Source organism: Enoplosus armatus, chromosome 23, assembly GCF_043641665.1.
Source record: "Enoplosus armatus isolate fEnoArm2 chromosome 23, fEnoArm2.hap1, whole genome shotgun sequence".
NCBI lineage: Eukaryota > Metazoa > Chordata > Actinopteri > Centrarchiformes > Enoplosidae > Enoplosus > Enoplosus armatus.
In genome coordinates this window covers 5,811,060-5,831,241 of record NC_092202.1, presented here as the reverse complement: position 1 = coordinate 5,831,241, position 20,182 = coordinate 5,811,060, and the positions used below count along the sequence as shown (strand labels likewise).

The window sequence follows — 20,182 nt, the reverse complement described above, 5'->3', positions numbered from 1 at the left end:
TTTGTCCAAATTTCACAAATAAAATGTTTCTTGTCAACCAATTGTATCATCAATAACACAAAAAGAAGCCAAGCATGTCCTGTGGCCAAATTCCTCAAGATGAAAGGACATTAAAGTGAGTGTTTTTGACAAAATAATTTCATGCAGAAGAAGAAGCCTGCCAACTCTTCCCTATTAGAATCGATCCCACTCCAACTTTCACCCAAACATTAAAGCTCCAAATTCCTACATTATTATATTTTACTGAAAATCCTGATTTCCCTAGACAGATTATTCATGTGTAGTTGTTATTTTCACATTGAAAGAATAACCTCACCTTCTATTTCGTCCTTGAAGAGCTCTTCGGTTCCAAACTTGAGGATGTCGTCCAGTTCCTGTTTGGTCATGGAGCCAGCTTTGGATCCCAGGCCCGGCCGGACCACCAGGTGGGTCAGCATCATCTTCCTCTTGGCCACCTGGGTGATGCGCTCCTCCACGCTGGCTCGCGTCACAAAGCGGTAGATCATCACCTTGTTGGCCTGCCCGATTCGGTGGGCTCGACTGAACGCCTGCGCAGAGACGGGAAAAAGCCAAAAGATTAAGCATTTAATCATTTCCCTCGTCAGCGGCTACCAGTTTATAGTACCTGTATGTCATTGTGAGGGTTCCAGTCAGAGTCAAAGATGACGACCGTGTCCGCTGTGGCCAAGTTGATGCCTAAACCTCCTGCTCTGGTGGAGAGCAAGAAACAAAACTGACAAGCACCCGGAGCTGCAGGCAGAGAGACAGACCGAGTGTGAGCTAGTAATATCATCTTTATATGCAGTATATATATATATATATATATATATATATTGTCATCTTTAAGGTGGCCATACATTTTTCACTTCAGGAGACGTTGAGGACATGTGATGCGGCAGTTCCTCTGTACAACTACAGTTACATTTCCTACATTTTTGTGCGAGGATTTTTCTTCCCCATGTCATTGTTTCTGGTCAGTGGGGTCTAGTTTGTGCAGTGCCATGTCATGCAGCAGCGCTCTTTTTTAATGCTTAAAATATTCATATTTATTCAAATATTTTGTGTATTTCTGTGATATCTAGAACCTCTGCGCAACTATTTTGACTTTTGAAAATAGATTTGGAGGGTCATATTGTAAGTGCATTAAAACTGATTTTATGCCTATACTTTCTCTTGTCACGTTGGTCATTTGCCAAGTTTTAGTAAAGGTCCCTAATAATACAGTATTAAGTTCATAAATACAATTTTTAGTAAGAGTAGTAAGTAGTAGTAAGTGTTTTTAGCAGTTTGACAGGGTCATTGATAAAGACCACTGATTTAGCGATCACTTCACATGGTGCTTTATAAGATTTAAATCTTGCTAAATTCACCTACAGCCTCTGTTCTGTTCACTAGGCATGGGCATTGAAAGTATTATATCAACCACGCCTATTGATCTAATTCTTTATTGATTGCTATATCATTCCCTTATTGATCAAGGAAAATCACACATAAACGTTTAATGGTATTAATTTAGATTTCTGGCAAAATCTAGTTTTGTTTAGTCTATATTAAAGTGATAATAGGGAAAATTCTAACAATTTGTTTGCAAAAAAAGTTTTCTATTTAGTTATTTCTATCCAAGAAGTTTCCTGGTGCGGCCCTAATGGCTCGTTATATTTTAATATTAGATTACCTGGGGTAGTGAATGTACCCGCTTCAGGGAATGCAGTATTATTCAGGCTGTATAATTTAATGCCATTTGTTGCCAACAACTGCTTAGTGAACACAGCCAAGTTCCACATGAAAACAAACTCAGCATGCGACCCAGTGCTTATCATCCTTTGTAGCTCTCAGACATCAATAACTACAGTGACTGGTGTTACAGCTAAATCCTTCTCAGGAATCTGTCCGTTTGGCATCAACTCAGTTCTCATCCTGCTGCCTGACCCCCCATCTACTTGCATTTCCATCTTCTCAGCAGTGAAGAACAGCAAACTGGAAGTCTAAAAAAAACCCACAAAAAAACCCAGCAATGCAGTATTGCTACAGTATTTCCATTATGATAAATCTTCATTACATGTTTCTTTTAGATTTCTGTTTTATTTAGCTAGCTGTTACTGTTTACTAGCGTTAAGTTCCAATATTTTTTGTACAGGTTAGGAGGAACTCTTATTGTGAAGAAACAGTAAGTTCTGCTGTTGTCTGCTTGTAGTGAGCATAAAGTAGTTGTCTGTCACTCTAAACAGTGTTTTCTTGCAGATTAAAATGCATGATTTCTGTCAGTTTCAGGGAACTACTTGATAATGGTGATAATGATGTAAATGCTACTCAGTAAGGCCAATGTAGAGCTTACTGCACCTTTAATGACTCCACATCATCCAGTATCTCACCATTGAAGCGGTCAATGGCCTCTTGTCTCAGCGCTCCTGTGACGCCTCCATCAATTCTTTCATACTTGTAACCTTCATGGTCCAAGAAATCTTCTAGTAAGTCCAGCATTTTAGTCATCTGTGAATGGAGGAGAGACAGAAAGCTGGTCATGAGCGTTTGCATTCATCTTAACTTGATTACCCACGCACAGTTGGAATCAGTCTGCTGCTGAGCCTTCTGGAGGTGTCATGGAACTAATTCAACATCTGTGGAAGGGGGGGGCGTCCATCTGGTGTGTGTCCATGTGAGTGTGTACCTGTGAGAAGACCAGTACTCGGTGCCCCTGCTCTTTCAGTTTCCTCAGCATCTTCTGCAACAGCGTCAGCTTCCCAGAGGCTTTTGTGAGAGCTGACCCCTCGTAAGCACCGTTGGGGGTTTTTTGGGCTTCCTTCAAGAACACACAGAAACAAACCACAGGGTTTAATGGGGTAAATAATAGTACACGGCACATGAGTCTCTGCTGTATGATGTGACAACAATTCTTTTACTTGCTGCCTTATGTGATGTCTCATAAAAATAAATAAAAACTATAATTTTAACCATATGCTACATCTTAAAAGTAAAAATATGATACAAAAGCATTACTGAACATAACCACAAGGTGTCACTGTTCTGTAATTCAGGAACAAACAGAAGGTACATTGTTTGAATTTAACGTAAGGAATTATGTAGCATTGATTTTTTCCTAATTTTCTTTGTATTTGTGAAGAGTGTGTGCCTGTGTGTTCTCACCATGGAGGCAACAGGGAAGAGGTAGGGGTGGTTGCAGCACTTCTTTAGGTCCATCATGATGTTGAGCAGGGAGACCTGGTTTCCTCCGCCTTTCGAGTTCAGAGCCTCAAAGTTCTTGGTCAGAATCAGCTTGTAGTATTTCCTGTATTTAAAAACACACAAGGACGACTGATAAAATGATAACCTAAGGGCCATAAATATTTGATGTAAACCACGTATCACACAAAGAGAAGATAAACCTCCTTCCTTTGTCTCCTCTCCGCCCTCCATTGTTCAATTTTTAATGAAAATATCAAACATCCTGAAGAGTTGCTGAGGAATTGTCTAATTTTCTACTTCAATATTACATTAGATTTACAATTTATGATGTGATGAAGAAATTAAAGAGACCAATTATTATACATGCAGACTCTCTGACTGCTGCTAAATATAAGTATAAAGATCGCTATGAATCCCTTTAAACCACATGAATCAGTGGCAAATATGGAATTTTTGATTGATTAACTACATTACATCTTATATTTATGCCATTTTCAGTGTAAGGCTACTTTCATAGCACATTTTTAGCTGACATAGCAGCCGTTGGTCTTTTCAAAATTAAAATAATCACAGCTAATTAACCACGGTTTATGTTATTTGCAGGTAAAAAGAGAAACAATGGTTAAATGTAACCCAGATGTCTCTAACTTTTCAACCAACTTTTGCCCAGTTTTCACCCAGATGTCCAGATGTTTTGACATGCACAAACAAACCCATGCTTACTGGGAATTTGAAAATTTCTCTACTGCTAGCTAGAGGGAAACGTTCCCCAGTTTTTTCCCAGTTAAAAATCCCCAGCCTATATCCTCATTTCCCCCTAAACCCTCTCGTGTGTCGTACTTCTGCATGGGGCTCAGCTCCACTCTGACAATCAGCTCGGTCTTGGCGGGCATGTTCTTGAAGACGTCAGCCTTCAGCCTCCGCAGCATGTGAGGCCCCAGCAGGTCGTGGAGCTTCTTGATCTGGTCCTCCTTGGAAATGTCGGCAAACTCTTCCAGGAAGCCCTCAAGGTTGCTGTACAGAGAGATGGACTGGGTGAAGGACCGGTAAATAATATGTCTTAAGCAGATAAATTAATACGATTATTACGCTTATCGTGTATGTGAGTGTGAGAAGTCGTACTTGAAGCGGTTGGGTGTGAGGAAGTTGAGCAGGTGAAACAGCTCCTCCAGGTTGTTCTGCAGAGGAGTTCCTGTCAGCAGCAGCTTGTGGTCGATCTTATAGTCATTCAGACGCCTGAAAAACTGCAGAGACAAGAAAAGTTAAACTCCGTCATACATCTGCAATTATTTTTAGAAACATGTTTAACAACATTATTCTTTTCTTCACTGGATGTAAAGGCTGTAAAAGTGATACATGAGACAAACAAAAAATAAACATATAACTGTAATGTATTTGACATAATTAATTTATTGTCATTATAACTATATATTATAACAAACATAGTTTATATATATAATCACACTTGTCACTATTGTTAACAGTTATACTAGAAGCCAGTTGTTACATCCGCATGGTGTATTACTGTTTAAAATTATTATAGGTTTATTGTTTGTTTTCCAAACCTTTCCAATGCCAAAAATATGTTCAAGATGCGGTTTGGGGAGTGTTGCCATTACATAGTTTGTCCACCAGAGAGCGCTTACAAGTTTACTTTCCAACTATAAAATGTCCCACTCAGTGCATATCTTTGTCATCATACTTTAAAAACCAAATTTAATGACTCTCAAAAATGTATGTATTAAATTATATACTGTAATTTTTCTTACTCAAATATCTGTGGCTTTAAGTTGCATTACGGTATATTAACATTGACACACACATACACACACTAGCTACAGCACCTTGGACTGGTTGTTCTTAAGGCGGTGAGCCTCGTCCACCACCAGACAGGCCCAGTCGATGGACTTGAGCGCCGTCTGGTCGATGGTTACCAACTCGTAGGAGGTCAGCAGCACGTGGAATTTGATGGGAGCTTCTCTCTGCAGGAGGATGAGAGGGAAACGAAAGAGGAAGGCGGATGTGATATTATGTGAAGATTATTCCATTATTTGTTTTTTCATGTTATGATATTGATATATTAATGTTTGATGCTATGGTAACAGGTTTAAATTTGGCAGATGTACTGAAAAAGAGGTCAAAGGAATCTTGTTTTATTCTCCATGTCCCTTCAGGGCTTTTGTAGGAGGTGATGAGAACATTATTATCACAATATTAATGAGAATATTTTTCCAATATCAATATATATCAGATTATGGCAAATTGTCAAATGGTTTCCATGGTGTTACACTGTTAAACGGCACTACATCAGATTTAACTCGTCACGTATGTAAAACAAACTAATTCTGTTACTTCTGAGTTATATTTTGCCAGGAATTATTAAGAGTTTTCAGAAACAATAACATGATGTGATCATATAATTATAAAAACTCACCCTCAGTTTGAAGGCCTTCTTCCCTCCTTTGACTGCCGTGTCGTCGAAGGAGAACTCGTTCTCTCTGATGATGGCTCGGCTGTCCTTGTCACCCGTGTACGTCACCACGTAGAAGTCGGGAGCCCACATTTCAAACTCCCTCTCCCAGTTGATGATGGTGGACAGCGGAGCGCTGACCAGGAACGGACCTTTAGTGTGACCCTGAGGGGCCGAGGAGAAGGCAGAATTCATACAATCTGTCAGTGTCTGTCTTCTAAACAAGAGAATAACAGAACCAACGGACTCCACTACCTCTTTGAAGAGCGAGTAGAGGAAGACGATGGTCTGGATGGTCTTGCCAAGGCCCATCTCATCTGCCAGGATGGTGTCTGTGCCCTGAGCCCAGGAAAATCGAAGCCAGTTTAGACCCTCCAGCTGGTACAGGTGCAGCGTCCCACCCGTCGATGTGACAAAGTCTGGCTGCTCCTCGTACTTTATCGTAGGCTGAGGGGACAAAGAGGAGTAATTTGAAAAACCTGACTGGGACACAATTAATTGTAGTTATACCAGTATGAGACGTTTGTGACAACATTACAGTATTATGAGTTTTGTTTAAAGAGAATATGGTTTCACTTTATAGGGAATGGGTATCTTTTGAGAGTGAAGGCGACATATAAGTAGTATGCGTAAGAGTCAATTCAAAACATTAAAAACAAAACTAGTACCCTCAATTTCAAACAAAACAAAACCTGACTGTAACACTGAAAAAAGCCCCAGAGAGTCCGCAACAAAAAAGCAAAAGTCAAACATCCGGTTTGGTGTAAAATACTGACAGGAGGCAGCCATGAATCAGACTTTATGAAACAGAAACTGAAGTTACAGTTGACTCACATCAGTAACCGGTGAGGCAGGAGACTCCTCTTCACCCTCCTGACTCTTGCTCCTCATCCTCCTGGGTTTGTCTGGGTCCTCCTTCATTATTGCATCTCTGTTGGACGGCAAGAAGTTATCACTGAGTTAATACGTTAATCAGCCAAGCAACAGGGGAGGGCATGTGTAAATGTGAGGAACAAATGTGGATATTTCCAACAGGTCATACCTGTGCCTCCAGTAGTTGCCCTTGTAAATTGCAAAGTCAGGGATGTCCAGGTCATCTCTCTCCCAGGTACACTGGTCATAGGTCAGGTCTCTCCATTTGACAAGGTAGTGGTACGTCCCCTTCTTATCCACGCTGGCAGGGAGACACACACCGTACAGTGAGTGCTTACATTATGTGTACAAATGTAGCAACTCTTATAAACATAAATAAATCCCATTGGCTGACCCTGGATTGCACTATAAATCAATGACAATATACTCAAAAGGATTCAAGGACTTAATATAAGTAATGAAATACACACAGAAGACCAGATGCTGCACGCTCACACACAAACAGAGTCTCTCACCTGTGGTTGATGATGCGGTGGATCATCATCCACTCAGGCTTGATGCCATATTTGTAGTACTTGTCTTCCAGGATGGCGTACTGGGGGTCCTTGGCCCTCCTCTTCTCGCTCTTTCCTACGCCGTTTTCGTCCTCTCCGCCCGACCCGTAATCCAGACTGGGAGGCTCGTCCATGTCGGTCTTCCTCTGGTAGTTTCTGTACATCACCGAGTGGAAGATCTCCAGCTGGAAGGAAGGAGAGAGCATCGGAGCCATTTACTAGAGGCAGCTTGAATTCTTCTGCCAAAATTCTGCATGCTCCTCACTCTTGACTCTCTCTCACCTGCAGCTCTGTGATCCAGGTGCAGTGCCAGAAGGACTGCCCTGTCAACTTGACAAAGAACTCCCTCTCGGCTCTGCCCTTCATGGGTGGCGGCAGGGGGGCATCAGGTGGGGCGTCAGGAGCCGGGGGAACGGGGATGGGAGGCGGAGGTTCACCCCATCGCCAGTGGAGGATCTTCTGGACACGACCTTTGATTGGCGGACACTAGAGGGAGAACACACTTACTAATTAATCCTGGAAACCAAGAGCTAGATATGTCAAATAAATTAAGCTTTGTTGGTCATATACCTCACATTTACAAGATCAGATTAATGCTAAAAACAGACTGTAACCCTGTTGCTTGAGTTCATTTAAAGGCACTAACATACAGTTATCATATCAATCATACAGCTTTATGTGACAGAAGGAAAACAACAATGTAAAAACTCCAACGTGAAAGTCCAAAAAATAGGAATCTCTAACAGAATGGACTCCTTCCATCATATATCAATACGTCAACAATTAAACTAGAGAGAGAACACAGAGAGAGAGAACACAGAGTCCTGAATAAGATATAAACAGCAATGAAATGAAACAGACGCAGCTCACCGTGCACCGTGGACACAGCCACTCTCCGTTGGGGATCTCTGGCAGCGGCGGGTTTAGACAGTGGATGTGGTACGAGGAGGTGCAGGTGTCACAGCACAACAGCTCACCTCCGTCTTTACACACCCGGCAGAACTCCATGTGGTCGTCGTCCTCCTCCTCCGCCCCAGCGGCAACCCCCGCACTGACCTCTGATATCACTCTGTCCTCGCTATCCTCCTCGAAATCCTCAAAGTCCTCGTCCTTCGCTTCCCACTGGATTCCCTCTTTTTCCTGGTAAAGGATGAACATAAGGAGACATTTGATTGATTGGCATCTAAATTGTCCTTGAGCAAGGCACGCAACTAGCTGATTTACATAACACTATTCCAGCAGAGGGCGATGTCAGGAGATGTTAAACAGATTTGTGGTCCCCTTTTCCTGCACACAAAAAGCCTATTTATGCGTAATGGAGTATATTTTTTATATATATAAGTATATATTCAAGTCTTGAGGAAAGGAAGTATTTAACGGTGGCAGCTGATGGACCTTTCCTTTGTGCAGAATAAAAGGTGAGCTTGTGGTCCCCCTTTCACAAATTTGCAGCATCTACGTATACAAAGATCTAAGCATCTCCTGCACCTCCTCGTACCACATCCAATGTCTAAACCCGCCGCTGGACTACAATTTATTTGTTTTCAACAGTGTTTTTTCAAAACTATCCAGTAAAATGCATAAAGAAAAGCTAAATTTTGTTTTACGTATTTTGCCGGCACATGCACACAACAACTCCACTAATCATTACTGCACCCTGCATTCTCCACCCACAGCACCACTTCAGGTATCTGTCTTTGTCTGGGCAGGATTGAGTGTGTCTAAACGCAGCCAACTTTCCACTGAGATTTGTGATGCAGCTACAAAGCGTCTATTCATCTGGCGCTCCAAGCAAGTAAAAACAAACCACTTTTAACTGTTTTTCTTTTTTTGTCAGGTAGACATGTCGCTTGGAGATAAATATGCGAATAAGGATGCTAAGCGAAATCATACATAGAAAGCAGGAACAGACGTGTTCAGCTGTACTCACGCAGTGCGGGCAGCTCCACTTGCCCTCGGGGGCCTTGTCCAGCTCGGGCTCGAGGCAGACAAGGTGGTAAGCTCGAGGGCAAGTGTCACACAGGATGATCTCTCCCCCCTGCTGACACACCTCACAGTAGTCCTGATGATCAGTCTCATAGCCGTCCCCCTCCTCTTCACCTGGGACTGGAGGGTGTGAGACAACACGGGTAGAAAGACAGAAATGTCTGAAACATGTCTGAAATTTTGTTTTGTTTGTTTGTTTTTGCTTTGTGCTTACTTTTCTTCTTTTTCTTGGCCGGCCGTCCACGCTTGTTCTTCTTGACACGGCCTGAGCTGTCGGAGCGAACCGAGGAGCTGTGAACGCTGGAGTCCTCCTGCTCGGACTCATCCTCATCCATATCCTCGCTCTGACAAAGGGAAAAGGAAGAGTCAAGGAAGTGAAAGATAGAAAGATAAAAGGCGGTAAACAGGTAACAGAAACAGGAAAAAGAACGCAGAGGCTTTGTACTCACTGAGCAACTCTTCTTCCTCTTGGCACCTATAGGCGATAGTTTGATACGGATGGGTGCCATCTTTTTAGCCTTTGCTGCAGCCTTTTTCTTGTCTGAGACTCGAGGACTTTTACTGCGCTTCTTGTAGCCAGGGCCTGGACGAATGAGATCATGTGCAACATTTGACATAAAAGAAAGACAAAGTAGTGTTAACAAAGGAGTAAGAGTACATGAGATGTCTGTGACCCATGGTACACTCAGTGTATTGTCTTTCATTAGTGTGTAAACCACAATGAAAGCAAACAACAGCTGTTCACGAGGCATCAGCATGAGTTAAAGATGATTATTGTTGTTGTGTCACACGCTGTCCTGGTGGTCTAGTCAGTTTTCACTGGAGACTATTTTCCCACATCCCAACAATCAAAACTGACACACAAGCAAAAGGAGTACAGGGAGAGGAAGGCAGGTCAAAAGCCCACCACTGACCTTTGCCCTCTTTCGTCTTGGCCTTTCTGATCGGTGGCGGCTGCGGTGGTGGCTCAGGCGAGGCGGTGGCTGCGGAGACCTGCTCTGCGACAGCGATCGCGGCAGCTGCAGCGGCCGCCGCGACAGCAGCGCCGTTGCCCTTGAAGGGGTTGTTAGAGCTGAACTCCCTCCACTTGGCCCCCAGGATGGTCATCATCTTTGACATGGGGATCTTAGGATTCTTTTTGGCTATCATCGGCCTGGGGGCGAGAGGTTAGGGATTCATTTACAACTGCTTTGGAGAGAGAAACCACATAGGCAAAACTCAGAAATTTAGACTTTTTCAGTTTACTTTGTTAACTAATAATGTTTTCATTTTTGCTGAGTTATATTTATACGTATTAGTCACAGGAATGGTTTGTATATAAAATCTGCAGTACTTGTTATTGATATAACTGCAGTCATTTGGTGAAAGAAATACAGGGAGATTTTCACTACAGCTCAGTCTGCCAGTGGAGATGAGACAGCCAACATATACATGCAGTGGACATTATGGATTACTTATCAGAGTCGAAGCAGATGAGTCAGCCACTGAAAACACTGACAGCACTAAAAAGCACAACTAGCTGGGCTGATAAAGACACAGCTGCCAGAGGAAGACAGAGGCAAGTAACAGTACTTCAACCCACGCCACCTGTATCTGTGTTAATACGCTGCTGGTAGTTTCACCACGGACAGTTTTTGTTGAATGGTGCTGTCAGTGCAGAAGGAGGCTTTTAATCATAAATTCTATATTTCATAGTTTAAATACACGCTGTTTTTTAACATGTACATATCATCCTCATCATCATTGTCAATCATAAATCTAAGAATACTGTATATACTATACTGTATATGTAGACATGTATACATGCATATACTGTACATAGCCACCTACTTAATGTATATAAAGTAACCTTCTACATGAATCATTCAATATCTCTTTTTGCACTCTGCATTATTGTATTCTTGTTTACAAATTACAGTCACAGTTTGACTTGTATATAGACATTGTATGCTGTTGTTCATTGCTGCTTTTTATATACATATTGATCTATTTTTTCACCTACTTGTATGTACATAATAGTTCTATGTTTATTTTTTACCTATGTTTGTTCGGCTTTGTCTATTTCTATCTGTCTTCCTGAACATAGAGATCAATTTAAAACCAGAGTCCAATTCCTTGTTTGTGTACACATACTTGGCCAACAAAGCTGATTCAGATTCAGATTCTGAAATACATGCGTTCAATAAGCAGACCTGAAAAGTAGAACCATAAACAAGCTCACACTCCAAACTGGCAGTGACATTTAACCTTGCACCCTGTGCACAGAAGTACATGTAGGAACTGCGGGACTCAGAAGAAGAGATGTGGGACTATAACGATCACAAACAAAACAAAAACTTTCCTTTACTTCCTGAATCCTCAATCCTGTTCTGAGCAACAGCATATTTAACAATAAAATCATGAAAACTATAAAAAAACAGATATTAAGGGACATTTGAACACCCCATCCTGCTACCTCAATGTATGTCAGTAGTAAGTATGTGATGTTTGCGTGTTTTGATTTCAGCAACAGCAACAGAAAACAGTCCACGTCAACACAAACAAGAGAGAAATACTGTACCTCATGAACTGGCTGAAGGCTTTGTAGTTGGTGAGTTCCCTGTAGTCCTCCTCTGTGAAGGTATGATCAACATCCTCCAGACCCCACTCCTTCGCCAGCTGGGCCGAGGTCTTCTGCTCCATCGGTTGCTGAGGGGAAACCACCAATCAGACCAGAAACATGATGGATCAAAGAAGCGTGGACCTGTCAAAGATGATTTAGATTCTTTACCTTTGTTGTTTCCTCCTGACTGCTGTCACGATCCCCATCGTCTTTTTTCTTCTTCTTGGTTTTCTTCTCTTTCCTTTCTTTATGTTTCTTCTTTTTCTTTTTCTCTCCTGATCCATAGTCGCTGGCTACGCTGTCCGAATTCTCGCCGTAGTCTCTTTCTCTTTCTCTTTCTGAGTCTCTCTCTACATCGCTGTCCTGAAGAGGAGAAAATAAAGATGGTGAAATGTAGTCAGGAATGTAAATAAAAATCAAAAGTATCACAGCTTAACAAACTTACAATCTTCTTGCGTTTTTTTGCTTTGACAGGTTTCCCCTCTTTGTCTTTCTTCTTTGTGTCCTTCTTTTTCTTCGGCCGTCCTTTCTTCCTGCACGGGACCTCTCTGTCTGATATCTCTACCTCTTCGTCTGGGAGGAAGAACAGAGGAGAGACTGAAGCGTGAAAGAAAGACAGCTATCAGAATCAGATGAACAATAATCTTCTCAAACGCTTCCCAACACCCAGCTAATCCCCTACTGAGCATAATTACACACAACAAAAGCTGCACGATAGCCACGGCGGCTTCGGCGACCTCTGACCTCTTCTGAGTTGTGACACATGCTACATTAGATGCAGTTTGTCAGAAGGGCTGTAAGTACATTTGACAGCTTGGTGGTTCCATAACTTAGAGATGATTAGTTTATGGTGATGCAAAAGTGAACGGCACCTTTTGTAAACAAACTATCTCTGCTGTTATTTTGCTGAAAAGCTAGTGTTACTATATTTTTAAAACTTTTCATTTAAGGGAATACAAATATTTAAAAACCTCCCTCCTGTCTTATATCATAGGAGACTCACAGCCACAGATTTCATCTAAAATACATGAGTGTATCTCTGCTTTCAGGGAGCAAATGATGTGAAAATATCAGGCCACTTATTCCCCATGGGGTCCTGTGCAATATCACAACTGCGGGCAAAGCAATTTAACCTGCAACCTGACCTGGCTTGGAGTAGAAAATGAGAAAGACAAAGAGAAACAGTCCCAGCCTCAAAAGACAGAACGCAGCAAAGCATTAAAGCAGAACCAAATTGTGGGCTGCGGTCTGAGCCGTGCAACCAGCCGGTTTGATGGGCTGCAGTTTGTCGGATTTTATTGTCTGCCTGCCTTTGTTGGTGAGCGCTCCCACCAGCAGCAGCAGCAACAGCAACAGCCCCCCACCTCCTCCTCCTCACTCCCACCCCGTCCAACAACCAGCCCCGCTTCCCGCGTATCCGTGCAGCGCGCAGCCGCCGAAGAGACGCCGGGGGCGGCGGCAGCACGCACGCAGGGCTCGGTGATTCAGAGGCCGCCAGCGGGACGGTGCGGTGAACTGGAACGACTTCTATCCCGCTGTGCAATTCCCACACCGGGACCCCGACCACCGCTGCTAGAGGTCATAGGGGGGTTAAGGTCCTCGTCTAGAAGCCCGACACTAATTTATCTGTCTGGCACGGCATGGCGGCGGTCCGTAGTCGAGCTAATTAGGTATAAAGACAATGCAATGGATGACTCCTGTAATATTCACATTAGTGTCCCGTTTATCTTTAATAATCTCATATTTTCTCCCTCATGACATCTGCATTGTGACCTTTAGGTATTTCTCTTACATCTGCATTGCATCCAAACCAGATTATTACCAGTTATTATATGCTTTTTAAATAATAAACTGCAACCTTAAGGTTGCTGCACTGCTATTTTTTTTTTTTTTTTTTTACTTCTGCTGTTGCAGTGTGGTTAACCAACCAACCACTTTCTGCACCCTTTACTTTCCCTGCAAACATCATGCAGCTCCACATTGTCACAGAAACTTCCAGAATGTCATATGCATTCAGTCAATCATCATTTTGACAAGATCAATCCTGGACACTGCTGCCGAGAGGATCAACTCATGCAGCAAAAGAGAAAAAACACTCTTCTGTTTCTGTTGAGTAAAATACTTGGATACACATTTAATAAAGCTGTTATTCAGCTAATTAGTATGCTAAGCTATCAGAGAGAGCTAAACAGTCACACCTTTCTGGCCTGTAAGTGAGCAGCATGCAGCAGCAGTAGTGTCCTATTTTGACCTGTCATAGAGACAATGAGGTAGGGGGGCAAGTTTCTGTCTCGCACCACGATTTCACACTTATCGCCCAGCTTTCATGTCTGCACAGCAAAAACGCATCATCTCCTCCCGAGATGGGTATCAAATATATATATAGCCTCCGGCCAGGAGGAGTCCATGTTTTTTTGCCAGCCTTTCTCGCCGTGAGCTTTCCTTACCCTTCAGGGCGACATTATTACCCTGCAGACCGAGCTCATTTACATGTACATGGCATGCATGTCTGGGAGCTGTCAAAGGGGGTTGAAGGGACAAAAACAAGCAGCAACTTCTGATGGTGGAGAAGTGAGCTTGCGACGAAAAGCAGCTGTGGCAAGTTTAGTTTAAACTTTGTTGGGATGAGCTGGAGGTGGGAGAGGAAGCGGAGTGAGAGAAAATGAGCACATAGCCCGCCACAACAACATCAACAACACAGAAACACATCTGGTCGGCTGTGTTTTTATTTTATCATTTTGTTGCAAACTGGAGAGGAGTTGTGTTTATTTTCCAAAGCGCGCACTCGTCTTTTATTGCCTCTCTTGTAGCTGCAAATATGGCACCTACGGCAACCTATAGCTGCAATAACAGGGGGAGATATAGCGGTTTCATGTGGTGAAACATAAAAGAAATCTGGAGCAGTAGGCTAAGTATGTTTCTATTTTGTATGCGCGCACCCGAGTCCTCGCTGGTCTCTACTGTACCGTACTGGACCTGGTGAAGCTCAGATATGGGGGCACAAACTGCGGGTTTCGGCTACTTCCAACGTGCCCTTTCTCCCATTTTTTTTTTTTTACTGCTACTTAGTGTGTTTTTATTTCGTGTGCGCGCTCCCGACTTTGTCCGCCAGTTTTCTTTACTGTACCTGGCGCGGCTGGTGTTGCAGTTTCCCGAGGCGCCGCCGGCGAGTTTATGTCGCTTGCGTTCTCGTCTAGGTCTCCGTCGTCGTCTTCTTCATCAAAATCTCCTCCCTCGGAATTAACCACCATGCCCTCGTCTTCCTCACAGGACCGGACGGGAGAGGACATTATATCCCTGTCATTGGATCCGTCCTTGTATTGAAAAAAGCGTATTCTTGCGCGAATGTATGATATTTATTTAATATTCAAATCGGCACAGAAAAAAGTGGGGGGCGTTTTGAAATATTTTACACTAGGCAGAGCAACAAAGATGGCCGCCCTCTTATATTTATTTTTTAACAACCCCCCCAATAAGAAAAAATCCCCTTACATAAAAAATGGCTGACTATATTATTTCAGAACGCACCCCCCTCCTCCTTTCTCTATCTCTCTCCGTCTCTCTTTCTCCCTCTGCGCGCCCCCTCCCTCCTTAAAAACGTACACATTGTTACAAGAAAAAAGGGGTGTGTGGCTGCATGTAAGTTACATTGTTACTTGTTTGTTTCTTTTCTGTCTGCCCCCCCTCCCTTCTCCCTCCCTCTCCTCTTTTCTCTCTCTCCCTCCCCAAGTCCGGATCAGTCACGAATCCGACAGACTCGCCTGGTGTCACTGTCACTTGCAAGATCACACGCAACAACTCTCGCTTTCTGCATTGCAGAGCCCGACACAAATCTATCAAATATGGCCACCTTATATTCTCCGGAGCCCCCACCGTTGTATAAAAAAGTATTTTGGAGCAGCAGCAGCAGGGTTGTGTGTGTGTGTGTGTGTGTGTGTGAGTGTGAGTGCTGGGGAGGGATTGAGAGAGGGGGGTTGGGAAAATCTGCCGCAGCCATGCCCAGACTTACATCAGATTGTATTGCTTAAAAATTAACTACTTGTGGTGGGGATGAAAACAATTCAGAGTATGCAAACTATACCCCCCCCTTTATAAACCACCACATTAAACAGCTCAAAGTGCATAATCCATCTCTGATATAGAGGTTAAAAACAAACAGGAGAGATTTTGTGAGTGCTTACTGTAAAAATCATAAGCAGCAGGCTGTCGACTGGATGGCAGTAAGGCCATGGGAATCCCTCCGTCCCATCCAGCCCTCAGTGGCTGCTCAGGGCACTTTTGTTTTGACAAAAGGAATTTCGATTTGCCCGTCACGTTCAAACCTCTCAACGAAATAGGGGTCAGACGGGAGAAGCTGTGGCACCTCGGGGGGATAAAATCTGGAAAATGATCTGCGCTGGATTCAAACGTCTGCATCCTGATGAGCTTCTGGAACATTTTACGCAGTTGAACTATTCATAACTAATTTTATTGCATTTATTCACTTAAAAAAAGAAAAAAGCAACAGCAATGCAATAATCATATTTCTCATAATGACTGAATGTATTTCCTCGATGCAGCAAAGGTCCATTTATTATTAGTAAGAGGCCTTTAAAGCCATGAATCACATGAATATCTCAGCACAGGTGACAATAAGCTCTTCAGTTATAAAATATTGAATTCACTTGAGCTGAGAGTTCATTCGGGACCTTGTAAATAGTAGTTGGAGATAAAAAGAAATCTCAACACAAAGGTCCACTTCTGGAGCTTTTAATAGCACCTAACAGCCTTAAGAGCAAATCAGAAGCCTGTGAGATGCTGTTGAAACCTCAGGGAAAAACTAAGTAAGTGGACCATGTCACATTTTATTTACTGATGACAATCATATCATGTCTTAGAGGTCAGCACAGGGTTAATAGGTCTTTTTCACAGATGACAATTTGACATGTCACAGTAGGAAAAGCACAAAGTGTAAATAATAACATTAATTATGGATAAATTCCATTTAGCTTCAGGGTCCTGGTGTTGTGCACGCTAGCTCACTGTCACGGCTTACTCAGACAATTGAATACAACGGAGCCATCGTTATATTTATAAGTATGTTTTACTTTAATATGTAATACATGTGTAGGCCTACACTACTTTTTACAGCATAATCATGTCAGGCCAGTCACTGCATCTATTAATGACACAATTACTTAACTGGAAACAGCTGGTGATGGAGCAACACTCACCGAGCCTGAACTCACAGCAAAAATGTAAAAAGTTCTGTGTCTTAACTTCTAAGATATGTATGCAGTTTTAAATGCCATTGTAAGCTAGCACTACTTTTTTAGTATTTAACTAAGAATAAGCCAAAGCCTTATTGTACCCTTAAACTAAATAATTTAACCCACAAAAAGGAGTTAACAAATATGCAAATTTGTAATTGTGTTAGGAGGGAGGGTGCCATCACTTTCATGGGATATTGTATGAACCATCCAGAGACCACCTTGGATTCGAGTTTTCTAAGGTATTTTTGCTTTTTCCGACAAGAAACAGGAGAGCAGCGACAAGCGTGTGACTTGTGGCATCCTGAGCACATGGCCGACAGCCCAGCCTGCATCACCGCCACAACACCATGTGAAGCATCACTGTTTGGTTTTGTATCCTCTCTGCATTCTGCCTGAGCGTGTTGCTCTGTCAGCTGCGGCTTTTACGCCAATAACTGCACATCATGTAAACAAGCATTTCAATTACTCCTCTCTCCGCTGCAACAGGTGCCTGAACCTCTCCGGCTCGGCTTCCCCCGCGCCCACAAATGAGAAGAGAGGAATTTGTTAGTGCCTGATCCAACGGCCACATCTGCCAAGAGAGACACCGTGCCCTGCAAGACACACGGGGGGGTGGGTGCATCTGTGCAGGGAAAGTGCATCTGACTCCCCCACTAAGCCTGTCTGCTGTTACCAGATTGCGTGGCTGGCGAGACAGTGGCAGCATGCGTGTGTGTAGTCTATATACCCACATCCATGTGTGTGTGCCATGACTGTGCATGTGTCTCACTATGCGTCTGCAAAAAAAAAGAAAAAGAAAAAGGGTGAAACTAGCCAGGGCTCTCTCGTATGCCGCAGGCCCTGACACACTGCACTACTGTGCTGTGACTACCCTCCCCTCCCACACCCCCCGTGTCCGTTTGGCAGGGAGACATGTCGAGGATGAGAGGGAAAAGCGCCTCCCCTGGGTGCTGCGCTTTAGCTAACCCAGATTTTATGCAGTGTGACACAGAGGAAGACACCGGCTCCTGTGCTCCATTCAGAGCTGAGCTGTCTGAGCCGAGGCAACCCGGAGAGAAGATAATGCTAAAATAACATGCATGCAGCGGCGGAAAGGTTAGCTTTACACATCCCAATAAAAATTTTTAGCAAAAGTATGACATTTTCTTTTTGAGTTTTGTCTCGCATGAACATTATCGGTCTTGTGCCCTTTGAGACTTGAAGCTTCTGAGGGAGTTTCATCAGTGTTTAATTTGCTTGAGAATCTTTCATCAGGTATCAGGTGTCCGCATACATTATGTGAATTTTGAGATTAATTTGTGTAACATTTTTGGTGAGGAACTGCAAAAGTTTACAAAATGTTTAGAAATAATTTACTGAAACCTGTAAGCAAACTTCTTTTGCATGTTTTTGGAGTCATCAAAACAAAAAGATTGCAATCCAGCAAATGCTACTCACCTCCAGCTGTAACAGTGTGATGTCATGGTGTTAATTTATGTCTAAAGCAGCCCCACCTCGTGTGTGTCCTCCCTCCTCGGAGCCTGAGGAAACAAGATGTTAAAAACACATTATTTGTCTGCAAAACGAGTTAGGGATCCATAGGAGGTGGAGTTATCGTTGTAAAAAAATGTCTGCTTACAACTACATTGTAGTTTTTAATAATCCATGTATTGACTGTTTACTGCATATGAATGCTCAATTTAAAATGCCATGTGTAGCAGTCCTTGGCATCAACAATCACAGCAGAGAGTCTCTAATGGGTGCAATCATTTACTCATATGGCATTATGATGACCAGCATGACCAGCATCACTCCTAGCACAGTGAAAACTAAAAATAAACCAAAAAAATTGCTGTTTATTATTCTTTAGGTTAACAGAAGGTAGTAAACAAATCCTTGATTTGTTTTACAGTGTAACATTTTCATTTACACACCTATACACTGCACATTAAATAATTTCTTAAGCAACTCAAAATAACCAAACATGTATATAGACAATAATTAATAATTACTGCTGCTCAATTAGCATATGCAACATTTTCTGGTACCAGATACTATAACACAGTAGCCTTCATTAACACTGCTGTAAACATTTTACAGCTTTTGAGTTTCTTAACCGTTTGTACACGGACAAGTATTACATACCTCGCGCCACTTACCAAGGGTGCAATACTTGGGGAAACGTCACAGACTTGGCTGCTTTCACCTGTAGTGCTGCTAGCTTGACGGACACACTGTTTCTCTGAGCTAAAAACAGCACATAAATGAGCCGAACGTAAGACAATGAAGTTCACAAACAGTGTGTATAAATGTTAATACAAAACCACGCAGTTATGAGGAGTACGTGACACTAAAGTTATAACTAAATATTATGCTAATTTACATGTTCCACGGAGATTTAGTGAGGTTGATGAAAATCTGGCGGGTGATATTCTGCATTCAGCTATACAGGTTCCCGGTTTCACAGCGCGAGGTTCAGGAACGTCTGTTTCAGCTCCAATCTCATCGTCCAATCGTGATGTTCACTGTCCAACGTGAGATTGGATGTAGGCCAATCACGCCGCGGGATGACATTGGACATCTTGTCACGGCCAATGTGTGATTGGATCATGTGAGAGCTGTGCTCCACCTGTCAGGAGCACAACTCGTCAAAGAAAGTGTTAATTCAATGTTTTTATTTTCTTATTAATAGTCATTAGTCAATAGTCGTTATATTCCCATCGGTCACACAAACTAATTTTATCATTTTGTTGTCGAGTGTCACTTTAGTTATACAGCAACTTCACTCAGCATAGCTAGCAATCGCTAACGCTAATTTAACTTACCTAGCTAATTTAGTTTAGGAAAACTGTCGTTTTCTCTGATTTGGGCCCGACGTAGACGAAGGCCTACTGCAAATGAATGCTCAATGCTATGATTAAAGTTTCTGCCATATTTTTTAACTTAACTTTTGGCAGTAAATGCAAGTGGGAGGCGTTTAAATTGGAAGCCACGCCCCCTCCCACCCGACTCGTCTCTGTGGCGCAATCGGTTAGCGCGTTCGGCTGTTAACCGAAAGGTTGGTGGTTCGAGCCCACCCAGGGACGTACTGTTTTGTATTTACATAATAGTTAACTTGCCGTAAATGATCACGTTTTCCGTGATTAGTGGTATGGCTCCACATACAAACTCCCAGGCTGTAAACGTTTCTTCGACACTGTTTGGAGTAGCGATGATAGATGATAGACCTTACAGCTGTGTTATATTGTAATTCATTATCTTTCTGGAGGTAATTACTTCTGTA

The 20,182-nt window shown here is 42.7% G+C and overlaps 1 protein-coding gene and 1 non-coding gene across 2 annotated transcripts in view; one reads left to right on the top strand and one right to left on the bottom strand.

Moving 5' to 3' along the window:
• Positions 1-15,094, bottom strand: part of chd3 (chromodomain helicase DNA binding protein 3) — a 33,226-nt gene extending 18,132 nt beyond the window's left edge. The window contains exons 1-23 of the mRNA XM_070930095.1: positions 14,796-15,094; positions 12,114-12,241; positions 11,837-12,031; positions 11,627-11,754; positions 9,981-10,219; positions 9,516-9,649; positions 9,281-9,410; positions 9,011-9,186; positions 7,951-8,220; positions 7,363-7,566; positions 7,042-7,265; positions 6,696-6,827; positions 6,488-6,584; positions 5,909-6,100; positions 5,618-5,818; positions 5,028-5,165; positions 4,306-4,427; positions 4,024-4,197; positions 3,145-3,286; positions 2,669-2,800; positions 2,373-2,490; positions 626-750; positions 317-548 (exon numbers count right to left, since the gene is read on the bottom strand). Of these exons, the coding sequence (XP_070786196.1) occupies positions 317-548; positions 626-750; positions 2,373-2,490; positions 2,669-2,800; positions 3,145-3,286; positions 4,024-4,197; positions 4,306-4,427; positions 5,028-5,165; positions 5,618-5,818; positions 5,909-6,100; positions 6,488-6,584; positions 6,696-6,827; positions 7,042-7,265; positions 7,363-7,566; positions 7,951-8,220; positions 9,011-9,186; positions 9,281-9,410; positions 9,516-9,649; positions 9,981-10,219; positions 11,627-11,754; positions 11,837-12,031; positions 12,114-12,241; positions 14,796-14,958 (3,796 nt within the window). The 5' untranslated portion in view covers positions 14,959-15,094. The remainder of the gene's footprint in view (positions 1-316; positions 549-625; positions 751-2,372; positions 2,491-2,668; positions 2,801-3,144; positions 3,287-4,023; positions 4,198-4,305; positions 4,428-5,027; positions 5,166-5,617; positions 5,819-5,908; positions 6,101-6,487; positions 6,585-6,695; positions 6,828-7,041; positions 7,266-7,362; positions 7,567-7,950; positions 8,221-9,010; positions 9,187-9,280; positions 9,411-9,515; positions 9,650-9,980; positions 10,220-11,626; positions 11,755-11,836; positions 12,032-12,113; positions 12,242-14,795) is intronic.
• A 4,817-nt stretch (positions 15,095-19,911) lies between these two features.
• On the top strand, positions 19,912-19,985 carry trnan-guu (transfer RNA asparagine (anticodon GUU)). Its single transcript has one exon. It is a non-coding gene; the product is annotated as a tRNA-Asn (tRNA).
• The last annotated feature ends 197 nt before the right edge of the window (positions 19,986-20,182 follow it).